At 42.4% G+C, this 23,119-nt stretch overlaps 1 protein-coding gene across 2 annotated transcripts in view; it reads right to left on the bottom strand.

The window, feature by feature from the left end:
* Nucleotides 1-23,119, bottom strand: part of LOC309701688 (SH3 and multiple ankyrin repeat domains protein 2-like) — a 303,803-nt gene that overhangs the window by 132,262 nt on the left and 148,422 nt on the right. For both annotated transcript variants that reach the window (XM_082525846.1, XM_082525845.1), the window contains exon 10: nt 9,433-9,499. In XM_082525846.1, the coding sequence (XP_082381972.1) occupies nt 9,433-9,499 (67 nt within the window). The remainder of the gene's footprint in view (nt 1-9,432; nt 9,500-23,119) is intronic.

Below are 23,119 nucleotides of genomic sequence, written 5' to 3'. Positions count from 1 at the left end.
ACTGATCCCGCGAAGGTTCAAGCCGTTGTTGACTGGGCGACCCCCTCTAACCGTAAACAGCTTCAAAGCTTTCTGGGGTTTGCGAACTTCTATCGTCGCTTTATTCGCAACTACAGTAAACTTGCCCTGCCTCTGACCCGTCTCACTTCTCCCAAGGTTCCCTTCTGCTGGGATGAACCGGCCCAACAAGCATTCGTTCATCTAAAAGACCGCTTTGCCTCGGCGCCCATCCTCGTCCAACCTGACCTCAACCTGCAGTTCGTTGTAGAGGTGGACGCCTTGGACGCTGGAGTGGGTGCGGTGCTTTCCCAGCAGCAAGGTGGTAAGCTTCACCCCTGTGCCTACTTTTCACGCCTTCTCACCTCCGCAGAGAGCAACTATGATGTGGGACCTGCGCTCAAAACAAGAGCGTCCATCAACCACCCTCTGGCCTCCTCCAACCTCTGCCGACTCCGAGCCGCCCCTGGTCACACATTGCTATTGACTTCATCACTGGTCTGCTTGTCTCGTCAGGTAACTCTGTCATTCTCACCATTGTGGACCGTTTCTCCAAAGCTGCTCATTTTGTCGCCCTCCCTAAGCTTCCCACTGCTCTAGAGACCGCCCGGCTACTAACTAACCACGTTTTTCGCCTCCATGGAATCCTCTCGGACATTGTGTCAGACAGAGGACTGCAGTTTACGTCACGTGTCTGGAAGGAGTTCTGCAGTGCCCTCGGAGCTCAGGTCAGTCTCTCCTCTGGTTTCCACCCACAGACCAATGGTCAAACGGAGCGTGCCAACCAGGAGCTCGAAGCAGCTCTCCGGTGCCTGATGTCCACTAACCAGTCAACTTGGAGCGAGCAACTGTCATGGATTGAGTATGCTCATAACAGCCTTACCTCCTCTGCCACCGGTGTGTCCCCTTTTGAGGCGTCCCTGGGCTATCAACCGCCACTCTTCCCAGTTGTCGAGCACTTTGTTCCCTCTGTCCAACAGCATCTTCGGAGGTGTCGGCGCGCCTGGAGAGTGACTCGGGCTGCCCTTCTCCGCACAGTGGAACGCAACAAGCGCCTGGTGGATCGCCACCGGACCTGCTCCCACCTACCTACACACCTGGACAAAAGGTTTGGGTGTCTACCAGATTCATCCCACTCAGGTCTGAATCCAAGAAACTGTCTCCCACTTTCATCGGTCCCTTTGAAGTCGACTCTGTGATTAACCCTTTCTCTGTCCGTCTTAAACTGCCCCGGAATATGAAAATCCATAACACCTTTCACGTGTCGCAAGTGAAGCCTTGCCTCTCTAGTCCTCTGTGCCCTCCTTCCAGGCCCCCTCCACCCGCCCGGGTCATTGATGGCCACCCGGCTTTCACCATTTCGAGACTCATGGATGTCCGGCGCCGGGGGCGCAGCCTGCAGTGACTCATGGTTTGGGAGGGCTAGGGGATGGAGGAGCGTTCTTGGATCCCGCGGCCCTCCTGGATCGGAATATGGTGCGGGCGTTCTATGTGGCTCACCCTGACAAGCCTGGGGGTCGCCGGGAGGCTCCCGTCGGGGGAGGGGGGTACTGTCACGGCCAGGCGGATCAGCTGCACACTGATCAGCACGCTCTGTTTGTCTCTCTCTACTCTTCTCTCTCGCCGGGGCGGGAGAGAATGCATGCGTTCTAGCAAATGTGGTATGCAGGGTAGCTTCAGCCACACAACTAATGCTGATCACAAACTGAATCTGAATGTATGGTATGAAAATGAAAATGATTGTCAAGAATCCATTTCTAAGAAAATGCTGCCAAGCTCCCAAATTATACAAGAAATGAACTGAAAATCAGGCAATCAGCAACAGGTTTGATGGAGTGATTAATCCAGATGGAATTATCGATTAAAATCATCTACAGTTGTGTTTTGTGGATGTTTCAGCCAGTGTTGTTGGGGATCTTGAGAAAATTGATGATGATCAGATGTTGATTCACATCCAGTAACATTATTAAAAATGTCTCATGGCAACATCTTCATTAGTCAGTATGAAAGTGGTGCCAAATACCGTGCTGTAGGTGTGATTGCTGTCAACGTGAATTATAATCTAACCAAATCTTTGTTTATCCTTTGCCAGCAGTTTCAGGGTTCCTTCAATGCACTGCTACCCCTGGAAGATGATTAGCATGGTCGCTTCTGTGTCTAGCTTCATGTTTCTCAGAATAGAATCACCAATAACCAGTATAACCACTGATGACAGTGTTTGCCTTGGCAGGTGTGCCACAGAGTGGGGTATTCCAGGGTCTTCTGTTTAGAGCTACACTTTCTCGGTCACCCAGCCAGGCTGATTTCCCCAATCTGCTGGGGAACAGCTAATGGTGGCTATGCCCACACGACTACAGGGGTCTAGCTAACTAAAGGCTATTCCAGAGCTACGTTTTTTGTACAGGTATCAATATTACTAAAGCAGGTTAAGGAACAGCTAGACATTTGACACATCTAACAGGTAAATATGGGAAGGGTGAATAAAGAACCCAAGCTAGTAGTGATTCATTTAACAATTAAGCTAATAGCTATGCCAAGCTAGTTGTTATGTACAGGTTTATAATTAAACAAGCCTCACAGATTAACCTGCAGAAAAACACTAAAAACACTAACGTGCAGTGATCCGTATGGGTGACTACGTCATTTTTTTTAAACGTCTTTTTATAAGATGGAAATGTGTCAGTTGTTTGAAATAATCACATTTTAAATGCTTTTGTCATTTAATGTCAGTTAATACTTTACCTTTGTGCTAAATATTTTAAAACACTGTGTCAGATAAACTATGTGACTTTGACCATTTCAGGGTCTTGGGCCTTTGTTTCTATTCACTTGCCCCAGTTGTTAGTCAAGCTTCAACAATGCAGCGAAGTATGGAGAAAAATGACGTAACACAGTGGTAGATTTGTGTAGCTGAACTGTTACATCATCTGCACCGAGTAAGCAAGAAAATCTGTAAAAGCCACAGGGCTGATTGTGAATCTAACACACACACACACACACACACACACACACACACACACACACACACACACACACACACACACACACACACACACACACACACACACACACACACACACAGTCTCTGTGATCAACATTAAAATGCACTAAATCTGCATATAGCCAGCAAGCGACTCAACATGATACAAGCTGTGCCAGACAAAAGAGGGAGAGCTGGGCTCTGAATGGGCTCCAAGTGTGTGTGTGTGTGTTTTAAGTCAAAGAACTTGGGATTAGAGGTTAAGGGAGTAAAACATGGGAATCAAGGATGTGAGTAAAGGATGGAAGCAAAAGATGGGAAGAGTGGGTGTGGCACCAACCTCTGCAGCAGGCTGAACCCATGGTATCCAATCCAGTTGTCCCATCCCAAAGTCCACAGCTCAAGTATCCCCCAGGAGTTGAAAACAGATAAATACACACCCGAAATCTGAGGCTGACTGACTGGCCAATCCTAGCTACCACTCATAGATGTAGCTGAGCGCTTAAGGTTGAGTAAGAAATGGTGTGAATGAAGGGGAAGAGGGAGGGCGTGGTGGGGAGGTAGCAGATGTCAACAGTGCTGAGGTTCTTTGTTAGTAATCCTGCTTCGCTGCCGTGTTTCATTTAGACCTTCACCGGGTCGCTGCTGTGCTCAGGCTGCTCACTGATGGGTGGCATCCATGAGAAGAGGTCAACAATTGCAGGATTACATCTTTAGATTAGATTAGATTTCTCTCTCTCTCCATTCATCTGCCTCTCAACCTCATTTTCCCCTGTTCTCTGTTGTATTTTTATTTATTTATTTTTTGGTTTGTTTGTTCATCTTTTCTCATTTTCTCTAAGGCCCGTTAATCCCTGAGCTATCTGCGCTCTGCACAAACTACTCTAAAGACCAGAGTCACTATCCAAGTGATGCTTAGTGCTCATTTCAGTTGTTGATTTAACCTCATAGCATTCACCCCGTCACCACAACTGTACAGGGTTTGGGTTTTGCTTTAACCAGAGAAACAGTTTCAGAAACTAAAACAAGCTACATTTTTAAAAAAATTTCAGCTTGGGTGTTCCAAACAGGCAAAAACTCGATCAAAGAAGAGACATTGCAGATTAAGATACGATTAAATATATGTTGAAGCTGTAAATGATTTGTGGTTGTTTGCTTCACTTGAAAAGTGAAAATGTCACTTTATCAGGTGTTAAACTGAAGCAGAGTCTGTTGCTTTCACCAATCTGCCGCTCCAGCGTGGCAACTAAGCAACAAAGGTAATAAATAGATAGAGAGATGGCAAGATGGAAAAAAAAAACATGGAATTTGTTCAAAAAATACTTCTTATCATGTTTGAATGTTCGTGAAAAATTGTTCTCATCTTTCTCACCTCCCTCACACGTGAACGCGCACACACACACACACACACACACACACACACACACACACACACACACACACACACACACACACACACAGATGGAGAAATAATGCTATGCCTTTTACACTACATATCTCTATGAAGCCATTTTATGTAATTCCACCTTATCAAGCATTCCAGGCTAAGGATCGCTGCTATATTTGGGTTTGCACAAAGTGAAGGCTCACTCAGCTTTAATATTTTATGTGTGAAAGCACATCGACATTCACTTATGTTGGAATAAATCATTTCCAAAATCAATGTGACAGCAGCGGCTTATTGTGCTGTGACAGTGCATGTAAATATGAACAATACATTGTTTTCTGTTATAGTAAACTATTTGTACATGTCAGATCATGCTGGGGTCATCACTGGTCCAGCTTTTGAGTTTGTTATAGACTTTTGGTTTGAGTTAACTTATGTTCTGCTGCTGTTTCGGTTAATCTTGAGGTCCTTTTTTCCTTTGCCTCTCAGTTTTCATTATTTATTTTCGTACTTTTTGATTTCTTGTTTTATTATGTGAGTGCCCCTCTTGTGTCCTGTCTGTCCCAGTCTTGTCTCTGTGTTGTCCTTTGTCTCTCTGGTCATGCTCCCGTGTCTGTCTGGTCTCTCTGTGTCCTGTTTTGGTGGCTCTCTACGTTCCCTGTCTTGTCTAGTTAATATGTTTGTAGTCCTGTCCCTGTGCTTATCTCTCTGTGTTGTGTCCCTTTGTCTCCCAGTCTGTCCAGTCTCCATGTTTGTTTATCCCAGTTCCAGTCTGTAAAACGCGTGTTAGTCTGAGAGCTCTGGTTCTTCTTCCCAGTGGTGTGGTTAATTTGTGTTAGTGATGTCAACACAGTAACACACACTCCAGAGCAGTTCGTTTATGGTGTGAATCCGACCTCAACCCTAACCAATTATAGAGCTGCTTTTCTTCTAAATGTGGCGAGGTACTCTAGATGTGCAAAGGTCTGCACGAGCTAGCAGCTAGCCATGAAAACAACGTAATTTCTCGGTGCTCTCCAAAAGTCCAGGATACACCACCTGTGTTTACTTTTGTTGCTGTCAACCGAGACACATCTGGTCAGTGAGCGGGCTGAACATTCTCACATGGTTTGTAGTGACACATTGTGTCTCTGCTTCCCTTAGTCGCCCTCCTGCGTCTCCCTCTGTTCTTTGTTGTGTTGTCCCTCATGGTGTGTGTAGTCTCTGTCTGGTTGACCCTGCCCGGCTTTACCTGTTGTGTTTTGCTGCCTTTTTACCAGCAATAAAGCAGTGGTCTTTGGTTTTATAGTCTTTCTGCTGAGTCCTGCATTCCCGGTCCACTCCCTGCCTGTCACTGTCATGTCTTGGACTCTTGCCTCAAAAGGCGTTCAGTGTGAGGATTTTATCCAATACTAATGACTTAATATGCTCACTCCAGTAAATCATGAAATTTCCCCTTTTAAACTCCTGCAAACAAGCAGAGGCTGGTTACAGTCTTTTGTATCTTTTCAGATGTTTAAAGGGAAGCAGTTTTTCCTCTAAACCTCTTAGGCGGCTGGTGGGCCTTTGGAAGTCTTGTGACTCTAGACTGGCAAACTAAGACTACAGTTCTCAAGCTGCATGCACACTGGAACAGATTTTCTTGTCACACATTGCTTGAAAACTGACGGCTGGACATTTGAGGCTCTATTTGTCTACGTAACATTCTAATGTATTCACTACAAGATTATATGTCAAACGGCAATATTCTTCCCTCTCATTAGTAGTCGCTTGTCTCAAGTTGAGAAAAGTTTATAGAATAGAATAGAATAGAGTAGAATACGCCTTTATTGTCATTGTACGTGTATAACGAAACTGTGGGTGCTCCACACCAACTGTGCTGGAATAAAATATAAATAGTAGACAGCAGGAATAAATAGCAAACATGAGAAATACAGTACTTTATATACAAAAATAAGAGAAAGTCACACATTAGAGTACAAAATAGTTGCAAAGTGACTGGAAGTAGTGCAAAGAAAAGACTTGGTCTGCATAGAGTCTGTGTGAGTGGAGTTACTCAGACCATGGCTCAGAGGTCAGAGGTGAGTGGGCAGGGGTGGGGCGTGGGGGGATAGTGTATGTTAACAGTTCTAATGGCCCAGGGGAAGAAGCTGTCTGTGAGTCTGGAGGTGTGGGGTCTGATTAACCTGAGGTTCTGAGCAGAGGGCAGCGGGTCAAACAGGTGGTGAGCGGGGTGCAAGTGGTCACGTATGAACGTCCTGGTTCTCCTGTGACACAAGGATTGGCCTCCAGGGGTGGCAGAGGGCAGCCAATGTGTTAAGTACCTTCTGTGTAGCCTTCCGGTTCTCAGTAGTGCCCCCTGCGTACCAAACACCCAGTCAGCAGGAGAGCACGCTCTCCACTGAGGAGCGGTAGAAGGCCAGCAGCAGCTTCCGGTCCAGGTTTTTCTACCTCAGGATACGGAGGAAGTGCCAATGCTGGGCCTTCTTTACCAGGGCGATGGTGTTGTGTGTCAAGGTGAAATCAATGGAGATGTGGGTGTCCAGAAACCTGAGGGTGGAGACAGATTCCACCCATTCTCCATTTATAATGAGAGGGGAGTGGACCTGTCTGTGTCTCCTGAAGTCCACAACGAGTTGTTTTGTTTTACGGACGTTCAGCGTCAGGTTATTTTCTGAGCACCAGCAGGACAAGTTCTCTACTATGCTGTCTCATCTCCATCAGAGATGAGCCCAACCACAGTGATGTCATCGACATACTTGATGATGACGTTAGTTGGGTGGGTTGGTGTACAGTCGTAGATGTACAGGGCATACAGAACAAGGGGCAGGCGGCAGGGGGGATGTTAAGGTGGTCCAGTTTGGTTGTGAAAAGTCTGGGATTCTGGTGCTGATTGCTGAGATGTAGTCCATGAAGAACCTCCTCACGCAGCTCTTCCTGTTCTCCAGGTGGTTAAGCGCTCTTACTATCCGCTCTTAGCACTTAATGACTACAGACACGAGGGTTATAGATTAATAGTCATTGACGCTGCCTATACCAGTCTTTTTGGGTATGGGAATGATGACAGAGGCTTTCAGACAGGTGAGAGCGGTGGCATGAGTCAGGGAGAGGTTGAACAGCCTGGTGAGGATCCCTGCCAGCTGTTCAAAGCAGGCTTTAACCACAGCTCCTGGGAGGCCGTCAGGGCCAGCAGCGCTCCTAGGGTTCACCGCTCTCATTGTTTTCACCAACTTCCCATCTCCAGCAGTTATTTAACATGTCGATGAGTGTGATTCATTTTCTGCGGTTTCTGGTCACCTCATTGCTACAAATCCTCTCCAGCGTGAACACAGCTTCAGGCTGTTACTCCCAGTGTTTTGTAGTAGGTTTGGTGAAGTCTACGTTTTACTGTGGCTATAATTGACCTATTTCTGCTTCTTTTGCAAAGGTTTATTTAAATATTTAACACAAACTCTACGTTTATGTTTGAGTTATTTTGAGTTATTAGTCTTTTGATTATTTACTTGTTTAGTTTTTTTTTGCATGATTTTTCATTTCACTATAATAAACTGTGATAGTACCGTATTTGCTAATAAAATAAACTGGACACATCATCTTGACTTTGAATGTAAAGCTTATAATATTTGGATTAATATTAGCAATTTAAATCTGATACAGAAATGATGTCGTCTTTGTTTCTATAAAATTAAAAAAGCATGTTTGTTTGCATTCAGAGACAGCATGTGCTGTAGCGGATGGTTTATTACGAGGATGCTTTTAGTGGGATTTTCACTCACTCTTTGTGGGAGAAAACTGTAGGCATAGCATTTGGGTTTTAGATGTTGCTATTAACCAGCAGCTCTTTTGAGCTCCATTATTGGTCTAAATGCATCAGTTAGCTGAAGTACCGTACAAAGACAGCAAATCTGTAGCAATTACACCGCTATAGACACAGAGTAATGCCAGCAATGGAATTGATTTCAAAATCCTGCTCCTCACATACAAGGTCTTAAATAATCAGGCCCCATCTTATCTTAATGACCTTGTAGTACCATATCACCCTATTAGAGCACTTGGCTCTCGCTCTGCAGGCCTACTTGTTGTTCCTAGAGTATTTAAAAGTAGAATGGGAGGCAGAGCCTTCAGTTTTCAGGCCCCTCTTCTGTGGAACCAGCTTCCAGTTTGGATTCAGGAGACAGACACTATCTCTACTTTCAAGATTAGGCTTCAAACTTTGCTTTTTGCTAAAGCATATAGTTAGGGCTGGACCAGGTGACCCTGAATCCTCCCTTAGTTATGCTGCAATGGACGTAGGCTGCCGGGGGATTCCCATGATGCATTTAGTTTTTCTTTCCAGTCACCTTTCTCACTCACTATGTATTAATAGACCTCTCTGCATCGAATCATATCTGTTATTAACCTCTGTCTCTCTTCCACAGCATGTCTTTATCCTGTCTTCCTTCTCTCACCCCAACCAATCACAGCAGATGGCCCCGCCCCTCCCTGAGCCTGGTTCTGCCGGAGGTTTCTTCCTGTTAAAAGGGAGTTTTTCCTTCCCACTGTTGCCAAACTGCTTGCTCATAGGGGGTCATATGATTGTTGGGTTTTTTGCTGTATGTATTATTGTAGTGTCTACCTTACAACCTTATGTTGTGATTTGGCGCTGTATAAATAATATTGAATTGAATCTTAGAATAGTAAATATATATAAAATAAAGAAATCTTACAAGCTAAAATAATCACAATCAGAGTAAAATAAAAGTTAAACCCATATACCGGGTTTATCAAATGCTAGCACACAGATTATTTAACACCTCTAAACTGACCAGATTTGATCCAGGAAAAGCTTCCCTGGACCAAAGTATTGATCCTTTGTGTTGGCTCAAACAGCCCTGGATTGTCCTGACATAAACGTACACTTTCATCCCTTTGGCAGTCATCTTGTAATCCAGTGGAAGGGATTATTGCAATAAGTCATTTAGGAGGATCTAACCAAATGTGAGGATTTGAAATGTATCCCAAGAGAGATTCGGGAATATGCACTTGGTGACTGAAGAAAAATAGATGCGGTTGGACTGAGGAGAAGAAAATATGCTTCTTTGTTACTCACCTATATCAGACTCTTTGTGGTTCTTGATGAGCTCAGCAAGCTCAAAGTTTCCAGCAATAATGGCAACCTAGTGAGAGAAACAGCCAAGCACAGACACGACAGAGAGTGAGTGTGAGACGGAGAAAAAGAAACACAAGAATTTACACGTGGATTTTTTTAAAACAAAAGTAGCCTTTTGTGAACTGCTCTGAGAAACAAATCGTGAAAATGAAGCAACTACATGACGATAAACTAACTGACATTTTGGTCCTTTGTGAAAAAAAGCAATGCAAATTAGCCATATGGTGTGATCTTAGGAGCTTTCTTATTGGTTAATGTTTTCTTTCCTTTCTTTTCCATTTGAAAGACAGATAAATAGTTCATTTATAAATATATATTCATTATCCTTCTTTTTACTCTCCAATAAATTATCAAGTAATAAATTACTTTATTAATGACTAAACATAAGAATGCTTTCTTTCACTCCTGGCCTTCCATGCAACATGAGGCTCTTACAGAATAATTCACAAGGGAACCACAAATGATTGTCTCTAAAAGCAAGAACACATAACAGAAGAAAATTACAAAAGTGCAAGCAGGAAAAAGCGTTAATCACAATAATGAGAGTCTTTTTTTCCCTTCAAATTGGTAAGATCAAGCTGGAGAAGCCTGGAATCTACTTACCTATTACACACATACACTGATCAGACATAACATTGTGTCCATTGAAAGGAAATAACACCGATTACCTGTTTATTATGTCACCTGTAAGTAGTTAGGGTACACACGGAGCAAGTGAAGAGCTGTTCCCAAAGTTGATGTGTTAGAAGGAGGAAAACTGGGCAAGTTTGAGTTTGAGATGGCTAGACGACTAGATCAGAAAAGTGCAGATCTGTGGAGTGGTCCTAGTCTGCAGTGGATAGCATCTATAAAAAGTGGTCCAAGGAAGGAACAATGGTGAACCAGTGGCAGGGTCAAGGCTTGCTGATGCATGTGGTGAGCAAAGGCTTCCTGTGTGGTCGGATAAAACAGATGAGCAACTGTGGCTCAAACTGCCTCAAAGTTAAAGCTCGTTCTGATAGAAAGGTATGAGAAATCACCGTGGATTGGGGCTGCATAGCCGCAGCGTGGTCGGGGTGCCCATGCGACCGCACTCCATTGCTGAAAGCACCAACAATGGGAGCATCACATGTGAGCATCAGGACTGGACCATGGGGCAATGGAAGAAGGTGGCCTACTCTGATGAACCACGTTTTCTTTTACATTTTTTGGCTGGCCAGATGCATGTGCGTCACTTACCTTGGGAACACCTGGCACCAGGATGCTCTTTTGGGAAATCTTGGGTCCTGCCATCTATGTGGACGTTACTTTGACACATAACATCTGCATAAGCATTGTTGAAGACCATGTTGATCCTTTCACTGGAAAGGTATTCCCTGATGGCAGGATAATGTATCCTGCCACAAAGCAAAAATACTTTGGCGATGGTTTGAAGAGTACAGGGTGGGCCATTTATATGGATACACCGTAATAACATGGGAATGGTTGGTGATATTAAAGTCCTGTTTGTGGCACATTAGTATATGTGAGGGGGCAAACTCCTCAAGATGGGTGGTGACCATGGTGGCCATTTAGAAGTCGGCCATCTTGGATCCAACTTTTGTTTTTTCAATAGGAAGAGGGCCATGTGACACATCAAACTTATTGGTAATGTCACAAGAAAAACAATGGTGTGCTTGGTTTCAACGTAACTTTATTCTTTCATGAATTATTTACAAGTTTCTCTTTGTTCACAGCCACTGACATGTCGAAGAGGTTAACACGTGAGGAGCGGATGGAAATTGTGTTGATATCTGGTGAACGCAGTAACCGGGTCATTGCAGCAGATTTCAATGCAAGACACCCAACGAGACCACCCATCTCCCATGCTACAGTCAGCAAACTGCTTGCTAAGTTTCGTGAAACTGGTTCAGTGTTGGATTTGCCAAAATGTGGACGCAAGAAAACTGTCACTAATGAAGAAACATCAGTGGCTGTCCTAGCTTCATTCGGCAAGAGCCCACAGCGTAGCACTCGCCGCATGTCACTGGAGAGTGGCATTAGTCGAACATCCCTTCAGCAGATATTAGCTACTCACAAATGGCACCCTTACAAACTCCAGCTACTGCAGCATCTCAACGAGGATGACCCAGATCGGCGCACAGAATTTGCAGAATGGGCAAAACACTTTTATGTGAATGGTGACGTTAACAAACAAAACCACCGCTATTGGTCTGACACTAACCCACATTGGATGGATCCCTCCAAGACTGTTGGAACAACAAAAGTGATGGTTGGGTGTGGTATATGGGGTACAACGATAGTGGGTCCATTCTTCATCAATGGAAACCTCAAGGCCACTGGATATTTGAAATTGCTACATGATGATGTGTTTCCCTCTTTGTGCACTGAAGCTGGGACGTTCCCTGAGTTTTTCCAGCAAGATGGTGCACCACCACATTATGGGTGCCAGGTCCGAGCATTCCTAGATGAACAGTTTCCTGGAAAGTGGATTGGTCGTCGTGGGCCAGTTAAATGGCCCCCAAGGTCTCCCGATCTGACCCCCTTAGACTTTTGTCTTTGGGGTCATCTGAAGGCAATTGTCTATGGTGTGAAGATACGAGATGTGCAGCACCTGAAACTACGGATACTGGATGCCTGTGCTGGCATTTCTCCTGCGGTGTTGCTATCAGTGTGTGAAGAGTGGGAGAAGAGGGTTGCATTGACAATCCATCACAATGGGCAGCACATTGAACACATTTTATAAGTGGTCAGAAACTTGTACCAAGCACACCATTGTTTTTCTTGTGACATTACCAATGACTTGTGTCACATGGCCCTCTTCCTATTGAAAAAACAAAAGTTGTATCCAAGATAGCCGACTTCTAAATGGCCACCATGGTCACCACCCATCTTGAGGAGTTTGCCCCCTCACATATACTAATGTGCCACAAACAGGACTTTAATATCACCAACCATTCCCATGTTATTACGGTGTATCCATATAAATGGCCCACCCTGTACAACAATGAGTTTGAGATGTTGACTTGACCTCCAAATTCCTCAGATCTCAATTTAATTGAGCATCAGATACTAGAGCACACCTTTAGTGGAGGTCTAGTGGAGTCCATGCCTCCACAAGTCGAGGCCGGTTTGGCAGAAAAAGGGGGACGAACAATATTAGGAAGGGGATCATAATATTATGTCTGATCAGTATACGTACATATTTCAAGTCAATATTCACTTAATACCTGTCCATAAGTCCCGTTTGTGGTTCTCTTGATGCATTTACTGTTAAAAATGGAAAGCTAAAGCTACAACTGAAATGAGACTTTTTTGAAATTTTATCATGTAAGGCACAAGCACTAGCTCCATGAGTTGTCATTTGTGGTGATGAGACATCCTGGCCATAACCCTATCTTATTTTGGGCGGGAAAAAACCAAAAAGGCTGACACCCAGTGTTAAAATATTGTGATTTTTAATTTTCTGACCATGTGAGAATTAGGTAGTTCTGTCAATCCGAAAACTTGACTGGATATTTGAAATTGCTACATGATGATGTGTTTCCCTCTTTATGCACTGAAGCTGGCACTAACTCTAAATCTTCAGCATTCCTACTTAAGGTGGCTCAGAGCTCGGAGGGTTAAAAGAAAAAAAAACACCGATTGCACCATTACTCATGGAAACGGAAGGTAGAGTTTTGGAGAAGTGACGTGAACCACATATTGTAACATTTTTGTGTATTTATCTTAATTGCTTTAATGTTTAGATAATACAACAAACTGTCAAGCCCACAAATTAATATTGACCTTCATTCTTCAAACTGACAAATATGAAGTGTGATTGAAAGTTCTCAGAATTGATCCATAAAAATCAAACACCTTATCCAACTTACATTTGGCTGATCTTCAAGTCAGTTTCAGGCATCTGCACAGATATCGGTTTCTGTTCACACTGGTCTTCAGTAACTGTTCCTTACAAACTTTCTGACTTGCCCTCTTCAGTGAAAAATAGTCCTTCAGTTTAGTTGCTCTTTAGGTTGTACAATCTCTTTTTCTTCTTCTATTTTTTTTGGTTTTCCCCCTTTGTCTTCTTAGCTGAGAGCATTTGACTCCTGCATTTTTGTTCTAGATACACTTTCAGTGGCTCTGCGTACATAATGACTCATTATTCAAAATAAAAGCTGACAATTCTTGTTGTGCAAATGCCACTTACATACTTTGATTTAGACTGCCATCCTTCAAAAATAAATATTTCATTTGATAATAATTAATGTTCAGGTTCATAGTTGGGGTCCTAACTTACCTACAATACTGGAAAAGCTTTTCATTTCTTTTTAACTCTTATCTTGTCAACAAGTAATTAACTGGTGACCCGGTGGATGGCATAACATCATGGTGTCTTGCACTATTTTCTTCTAATGTCTTGCTCTTATTCTTTGTATATTACAGTCACTTCAATCGTTCAAATCAGTGGACTTCATTACACAGAAGTGTGATCTGTATGTGGCCACCAGAGGGCAGTAACGCGATTTCTTGCTGAGCTGGTTAAACAGGTTGTTACACTGTCAGTGACCCAGATCGTGCTGCCTGTTATCGTGCTGTTGCTTACAGTCAGCTCTGCAGGCACAGTGCTTGCTGAGTGTTACAGGTTTACAGTACAGCTGGAGTCAAGCTCACGGCAGTAAAAATAGTCAGATTCATTTTCCCGCTGCACATATGCACACGCACGCGCGCACACACACACACGCACATGCACACACACTTCATGAGAAGCCTAGAAGCATTATATAAGTGTGCCTCCTCTGATTCTGAGAACAAATATTCAGTAAAGAAGAGAAGAGTGAGCATGTGTATTATCAAAGCATTGCTGGCTTAAGTAGTAAACTGTGCTCCTTTTTTGTTCTTTATATATATATGAATCAAAAAAGAGCATTTTTGAGACACACTTAGGAATTTCAAAAGGAAATCTTTTACACCACTTTGACTCCTTTTCACATTTCTGTTATCAACCTGCATTCAGATACAAAAGGGAAAAATGCTTGCTTTTAAATAAGATGTGAGTCACTGAATGTAAATTTAGGCTCATATTTTTGGTAACAAATGTGATGTTTCCTGTTAAGGAGATGGGGGAGGGGGTGCTGAATGCTGGCTGGATTGCCCACTCATTCTGAGGATCTCCCAGAGCGCATGCCACAAACTGTGACAAATCTATCAAAGCCTGTTCTTGAGGAGAAACTGTTGGATGGGAAGAGATGAGGCAAAGAAAAGAGATGAAGACGTCATTTCAACTATGACCTAGAATGAGGTAGCCAAACCTAATGTATTTGTAAGATGTTTGAAGCACTGAGACATGTACTGCCCATCAGCAATGTAATAATAGGATAAAATATGTCCCCCCTAAAACCTCTGTCTTATTGGTTTTTCTTTATCAATAAATGATCAGCTGTTTGGAACAGCATATGTTCCTTGTTTCCATTTAGGCTTTTAGGTAATTTCAAGGTCAAAAGATCTTTTAGCATCTAGGTTAAAATGTGAGGTTAGAATCACTTATTGACAGCTTTGAAAGTCTAGAGTGACATTAATGTTTCTGACCTGATTCCCACTGTAATATAGTCATACAGTCCCATCACCTGTATTTACACATTTACACCTCTGCTAATTACTATTTAAATTCTGGTTTGCTAATGGAATCAAGTGGCTCTGGGAATAATTTATTTTCATTTATTCAGCTACACTGAGAGTTAAACATACAATACACACTTCTTTCAGCATCTTCAAATAAGACACTTTACTCAGCATTTCGTTTCCAACACAAATTTTCCTCCAGAATCTCAAATTAATAGCTTTTAATTGATACTTTGATACTTAATACCTAAGCCCAGCTTATATAATCAGTGGAAAAAGGGCAGCAATCGCCCAAAGAGTCCAAAGCTCACCAGAACATAGTTGCTTTTGACCAGCAATACTAACCAAGCTATTGCTGCACATGGACCAAAAAGCTACTATAAATGGGCCTGAACAAAACTACAAACAAAGGCAGAAAACAACAAAGACTAAACTAACAAAACATAAGCTGGGAAAAGGCTAAAAAACAAGTACAAAGAAACTAACTAAGAAACGAGCTCTGAAAAAACACCCAAATGACGTGGAGGTAAAGGAGTGTCATTAGGAGGGGTTGATCTGTATGAACACAAACGGTCAACTTATTTCTGGAGGTATGGATGCTCGTGCTCCTCAACATTTCCTGAAAAACATATTAAACAAAAATGATAAATTACTTCAAGCTCACGTTCATGTGTGAACACTCAACACTCGAGTCATGGCTCTGGGAGACACGAAGACAAACACTTTTTGCACCTCTTGCATCCTTGCATGTTGTGCAATAAACTGCACTGGGAATCTTCAGACGTGACCTTGTTTTATGTCATCGGCAGTTATAGGAGCTTGTAGTTCTTTGTTCTCCGCTGATACTGGTCAGAGGTAGTCACAATGACTTCTGTGTGTCCAAGATGTAACAGTGGTACCCAGTCACCATCACACTGTTGCATTTCATTTGCTGGTTTCCACTGAGTAGGATAACAAATTCACTTTTCAAAAGCTATTTTTCAAAAACAAACGCAAAAGATTTTCTTGGATTCTAGAAAATATTTAATGTCTATAACATAGCAACAGCACTGTAACATATAAACAGCTAAATGTGTTATGAATAACGTTGAGATCACACAAACATGATTTCTGAAATGTTGCTAAAGTTGATGTTTTCCCTTTTCCCAACTGCACCTGAGCTTGTGTTTGTTGGCTCAGTGACCTTAGCTCCTTTTTGCTTCCAGCGTGGAAAGTGAAAGTCTCCAAACTAACTGGGCGCTCATTCACTTCACAGGTACAGGTCCAGCATTTTACAACACACCAGCTCAACATTTTGATAAGTTTCCAAATATTCACAATTTACCTTCAGACCCCAAAGCAACATCTGCCTTCCATTATCAAGCTGAACTTGAACAACAACCCCATAATGCATTGCGTTGGTGATGGCATGACCCTGAGCTTTACTGGGGATTTATTTATTTATTTTTTGTTTTTACTGTTGATTTATGCTTTAGTGGGAATTCTGTTGAAGCAAAATCTATCTACATCGTAACCTGATGGATCTACGCGCCAGTATTCTGAATGTCCTGTTCAGTAATGTCAATTCCTCCTGTGCATTTCTGCCATTTTGCCACAGTTTTTGAATTGATGAGTGACAGAATGGCAATCATCCTCTTCATATAAGGAATGATAATCACGGCATCAATATAAGGACCCACAAATGTCAGTAAAGTCCTGGAAGTAGATCATCATCATCTGTCGCGAAGGATACATCTGGCACAAAGTGGGCCTTTAAAACCCAAACAGGAGATATAGAGGAGGTGTAAACAATTGTTTAGCATTGTTTATACTGTAAATGCTATTTATGTTACAGGCTACATTTCGAGTGGCTCTGTACTGTTTATTTTAGACCCTTGGAGAAACCCAGAGTTAAGGAAGCTACAGATTTGGAATGGGATTAGCAAAAGCTAGTCTAAAATGGAGCTTACAGAATCCAACAGAAGACAGTTTCAAGTTTAACTGTGATCACAAACCAGGTACCAAACAAGCTACATGGAGTCACAATTTATCTCTCATTATCATTCTACCACCCACTATCACCACCACTACTGCCATCACCACCATCACCACCCCCACATCGATTCTTTTCCTGTTCTCCCATGGTTGTCATGGAGACAAATGGTTGTGTATAACACAGAAGTAACCGGGGTGGGGGTGGGAAGGATGTGGAGCCACTTAAAGCCGAGTGGAAATCAAGGCAACGGGTCGACCAGACCAAAAGAAAGAGATGGTGGAAGGACACCAGAAAAGGAAAATCAATCAAAACAATCACTGAAACACAAAAGTCCAAACAGGAAGGAGAAAGGATTCGATCTACACTGCCCTTCAATTTTAAATTTAGTCATTCCCCAGCACTGAGTAATTTGAGGGCCCAAACTTTTCTTTATGCGTTTACATTTTGCCTTCATTTTCTTCCCATAGAGTTAGTTTAAATAGACTCAAAGTGAAATGTCAAAAATATGACCTAATAAAGTGAAATTAATTAGTGCAGTGTTTTAATTGATCCAAAATAAATTAAAGGTCTCTAAAAATGACAATATTATTCAGGAACTACTTTAACAAATTTCCTTTTTTCTTTCGATAAGTCAGTCTGTCCTATAGGTTAGCCTATTGACCGCAGACTGATCACTGATATCTGGGCCAAGACGTCCACTTTCATTCATCATTCATTGATTACAGATGGAGTAAAAAAGATCAGATCCACATGGTCTTCAGATGCAATTTGGTGAATGTGACTCCTCGTTTTAGCTGCATGCAATTAAAGCCTGCTAGAATGTGACTGATCAATAGAACGTATAATGCTAAGACAGATGCATTGATGTTTGCATCCAACTCCATCCAGACTAATAGTAACAATATGTTGTTAATGTTAGTCTGCTTGTAGTAAAACGTTATTGGACTTCACATATTTTTACTTTCAACATACTAAAGCCTGGTTTTAAATAGTTTCACCCCTCGGGACGCCTCTCACAGTTTTCCATGGTGGCTTGCTTTTAGAAAACCCATCTAGAAAGCTGTTGGCCATATGTAGGCACGCCTGCCCGGGGTTTGCCCTGTCCACACAGCCCCACAGTTCATCCACACCTATCCATCGTGTGCTAACACAGGCATGTTTGCACATTATTTATAATAATTAAAGACCATACAGGGAAGTATGACTATTGTGGAGAAGATGAAACCCCAGAAGATACTTCAGTGTAGTGTCAGAAATATGAGGCTGAGAGAAGGTGATCTATTCGAACCTGAAGTAGGAAGGATTTTTATTGATTTACAGCAAAAGAATTCAGGAAGTGAAAGATATCAGGCCATCGTCCATTTCAAGATTAATTTGTTGGATAGGAGCTGACTCTTTTTCCTTTCAGGACAAATGGCTACACAGTGCAGCAGGTTACATGTTATCCAAACCTACCTGGCCCTGTGTGAAAAGTACTTGTCTCCTAAACCTAATAAATGATTGGGCCAGCCTTGGCAGCTAAAACCGCAATCAAGCGTTCAAGAGAACTGGCATTGAGTCTTGTTGTGGAGGAATTTTGGCCCACTCTTCTTGCAGAATTGTTTTAATTCAGCCACATTGCAGGGTTTTCAAACACAAACGGCCTGTTGAAGGAAATGCCAAAGCATTTCAATCTGATTTGAGTCTGGACTTTGATGAGGCCGCTCCAAAAGGCTCATTTGTTTTGTCTTTTTGAGCCATTCAGACGTGGACTTGCTGGTGTGTTTACAATCAATGTTCTGCTACATAACACAAGTGATCTTAAGCTTCAGGGCACAAAGTGATGGCCCGACATTCACCTTCAGGATTCAGGAGAGCAGTTTTTCAGGTGACCATTAATTATGGACCCAGAAGCATCAAAGCGGTTTATGATGCTCATAAATGACCTTTACTGAAGCAAGTGAGACCTCCGGATTTTTAGATGTTGGCCTGAGTTCTTTCATCACTCCTGGGAAAGTTCACTATAATATTTGTGGATGATGGCTCTCACTGTTGTTTACTGGATTAGAAGAGCAGCTTCTATTTAAGTGATTTTGTGATTTAACATATGTGACAGTTATGAGGCCTGAAACTGAACTTAGCTTTCCAGAAAGTTTGGTTAATGACAATTAATTCATGATTTAACAAGGGACAATTAGATTTTCATGGACATGTTTGGATTGCTCTCCTCCCTTAATAAATGAAATAATCATTTAAGACCTGCATTTTGCATTTACAAACAAACTATCTTTGATGATCTGATACTAATATGGAGAAAAAGACTAAGAAATCATGAAGGAGGCAAATACGTTAAACACAGCACTATAGTAACCCTGTGTGATTAAGAGCATGGCGAATGAGAGGAGCTGTCTTTCTTTCTTTCTTTTCTTTTCTTTTCTTCGAGTGGTGTGGTTATACAATAAGGGGCACATTTGTCCCCACACTGTGGGGCTAGCTCATGAGTCCTCTGTGAGCCTGGGGGAGGCCTGGGTGGGGCCCCAGCAGTGTGGCCCACATCTGGGCCCCTCTCTGCTTAGTGTGAGGAGACCAAACTACAGGCTACCTCACTGAGGCCCACTGTGGGCTGTGTGGGTCTGTCTGCCATTCCCCCACATGGGTTGGGTTCCACAGGGACATGCTTCAGGGGTAAATTTAAATGCACTGGGCATCATCTTAGCTGGTTTTGGGCAAGAAAACAACTTGTTAAGATTTACTCGACCATCATGGCTTTAATTTAAAATACATCGTTTTACAACCTGTGCCATCTGCAACATGCTTCTTTATTATTTTACTGGCTACACCTACAGTAACAACATTATAGCAGAGTGCTGTGGATGTGTGCAAAATGTTGCTAAAGGGGTCAAATATAAGATTTAGGGGTGTTTAGAAAGTATGACTACAGATGATAAAACCATGTAGTTCAGCAGGATTAGATAAGCTTCACATAAAACAGGGACAATAGCTAGACTGGCTTTAGTCAGTGTTGCTGTTAGTTCAGCTAACTAACACATTAAATCCATATTCAAACATAAGGTACACATGAAACACAGCTCATGGTGGTTAAAAGGATAGAATGGTTTACTTAGCCTGAGAGCTGCAGGTGATTTCAAGTTTTGATAGATTTACTTTCAATCATCCAGCAGATAAACAGCAACATTAATTTATAGTTACATTTCTGTCTAATCTTCACTCTCGTTAGCACTGTTTTTGATCTACTCTAAGGGTAATATCAGGCTCGTTAGCTGCTTCCACTCTACTCACCCACCCTCAAACTGAGTGTTTTTGGTGTGCTGGGCAGTATACACTGAGTTTATTGAGCTTTTCCACTGAGAACTAATACAAATTACATCAGTTATGATTTTGCTATTAATTCCCACAGAGGAACATACAGCGCTTGGAATGTTATCATCTAATTGCAAGTTTTAGTTAATACTGTTGTGAAAACAGATAACTGTTGATATCAGCGACCATCATGTCATGATTATCCATCAAACCGGGCAAATTGCACCCAAAGGAAAGCAGGAAGGTGTTTATGACTCTTGCTAAATGAAAGCATGAATCTTCCCAATGTATTCATTCATCTGGCCGTAAACCAAATTCCAGTAATGCCAGTTTAAAAAGGCAGCACGAACACAAACTTTCAGGAATAAGACGACAACTCTGTTTCACCAAATCATTCAGGACATGTCAACAAATGTGAAAAAGGTTTTGTCACAGTGGCCTCCATCAGAGCATGTGCAATCCCATTATATTCTTAGAGTAAATGGTAGCTATAATTTACAGCAGAGGTCACAAAACCATGTGTGCTTTACAGTCTGTGCTAAGGGTGCATAAGAGAATGTGTGGGGGCATGGTGAACAGGAAATAGGTGAGGAGGAAGGGCATACAAAATAGACTGAAAATAATAAGGAGTGAAGAGGGGAATTAGATTAAAAGACTGGCCTAGAAAGAACGTGCAAAAGAAAGATAACGAATGTGAAGAAAATGAAAAGATAAAAGAAATGAGGTTTTACAGAGCGCGTGAAAAGGTTACAGCTGGGCACAGGTCAGATTGAAGAGACAGAAATATGGTACACACACACACACACACACACACACACACACACACACACACACACACACAGAACTGACAAATGATATTATCAAATGGCACGACCACAGAACACCCACACAGTGTTCAAATTAAGAGCACATGCAGCAGCAGCGGAGGCACAACGTAAGCACGCCTCATTCAACTATAGCAATCAGTAGTTATTAACACTTGCACTTTCCAGTTGTTAATTTGGCACCTAATGATGATGTTTTCAAGCACATCCCTTTGCTGAATTGACAAACAGGCCTCTCTAGTGAGATGCACGTATAGGTTTGACATCGGCTTGATTCTTCACAACAGGACTTTGCTGTCTACAGTGTTGGGGGGTAACAGAATACATGTGTTACGTATTTAAAATACAAAACATGAGTAACTGTATTCTGTTACAGTTACCGTTTAAAAAGGTGGTATTCAGAATACAGTTACTTTGTTGAAATACATGGATTACACGGCGGTCTTTTCCTGTTTCATATGTTAGGCTATGCTCGCTCTGTTTTTGGTGATTCCACGCTGGTGGAAACCCAAACAAAACACGCAATAAGAGGATCTAATGCCTGTGTCTCAATCTCATGGCCCAAGTCACCTCTACTTGCAGCAGCATAATCAGGTGAAAATTTATTATTCAAAAAATGATTTAATATGAAGGCAATAGGCAGTGTAGTCCGTGCTGCAGGGAGAATGGACGGCCATACCCGTTATGTGTCTGTGAGCGAGGAGGGAGAGTGGAAAAGTACGAGCTGTCACCGAGCAGAAACGGGAGCTGGAAGCATGTAAATATAATAATAACCACTGCAGCCTGACGAGCCCAGCTGTAAGTAAGCTGTTAAGACTCGACTGTACACTGTGTTCGTGTTTTCCTCCGAAACAAAAAGTTCCGTTGCAGCAGCCTTTCAACGCCTCTCTCTGTCTCTCGCTAGCAAAGTAAAGCTAGTTTTCAGCTACGAGCCCGACACGAACCCGACGTATCAGCCAGAGGTCCCTTTACTACGGTTCGGAGCCGCGGACCTGTTTTATATACGCGAGGAATAGTTTTCTATATGAGATCGCTGCAAAAAGTGCAGCCTTACCTAATGTCCACCTACTGTTACTCATTTATATGAAGGTTTAAACATCTAGTTGGTGTTGGTGTGGAGAGTAGCCTTCAGTAATAAATCACACAGCAATAGGACATTCATGTTGTAAAAGGCATGATAATATATTAAGTAATTCAAAGTATTCAGAATACGTTACTCTCATTGAGTAACGTAATGGAATACGTTACAAAATACATTTTGGGGCATGTAATCTGTAATCTGTAGTGGAATACATTTTAAAAGTAACCTTCCCAACACTGTCTGTCTACATCCATATTTTACACAGTCTGTGATAATGACTTTCCTGTATTGAAGGCCAAAGTTAGTTTCATAAAAGAGGCAGGAAAGGATGAACTCTGACTCTGAGCCAAACACACACCTGCTAATTAGTGCTAAGTAACAGACTAATTAGATACCAGAATTTTGCTGGACTCTGGGCTGTCTGTACCTCTTATTACAGCATCCAAATAGTTTATCCAAGAACTACGCATAAATGCCAGGTTGTAAATATGGCCTTTAATGCTATAAAGGTGGACATTTTCCTACGGATGTCTACGGTGACTAGCAACCTATTCAGGGAGCACCACACCTCTCCAGCCCCCCGCGACCCTGAACTGGATGAGTAGAAAATGGATGGATGAGTATCGATGTACTTTTGGCTCGTGACCCTTAGAGGAACTGCAATGTGGATGCTTCTGGGACAGCGACACCGACACTCCAGAAGCAGCCAGTGGGTCTAAACAGATGCTCTACCTCCTGAGCTACAGCCAGGACGTAATCAGGACGTTACAGCTGCAGATTTATGCCCATTTAAACACATGAGACTTTAGGTGCCCAAGTACGTTTTAGAACTCTTATCATATAGTTTTGTGCTTGTAATAA

Source organism: Aulonocara stuartgranti (genome assembly GCF_965226115.1).
Source record: "Aulonocara stuartgranti genome assembly, chromosome: 1".
In the NCBI taxonomy this organism is placed as follows: Eukaryota; Metazoa; Chordata; class Actinopteri; order Cichliformes; family Cichlidae; genus Aulonocara; species Aulonocara stuartgranti.
Note: the sequence above shows the minus strand (reverse complement) of the source record. Positions and strands in the feature narration are given on the sequence as shown.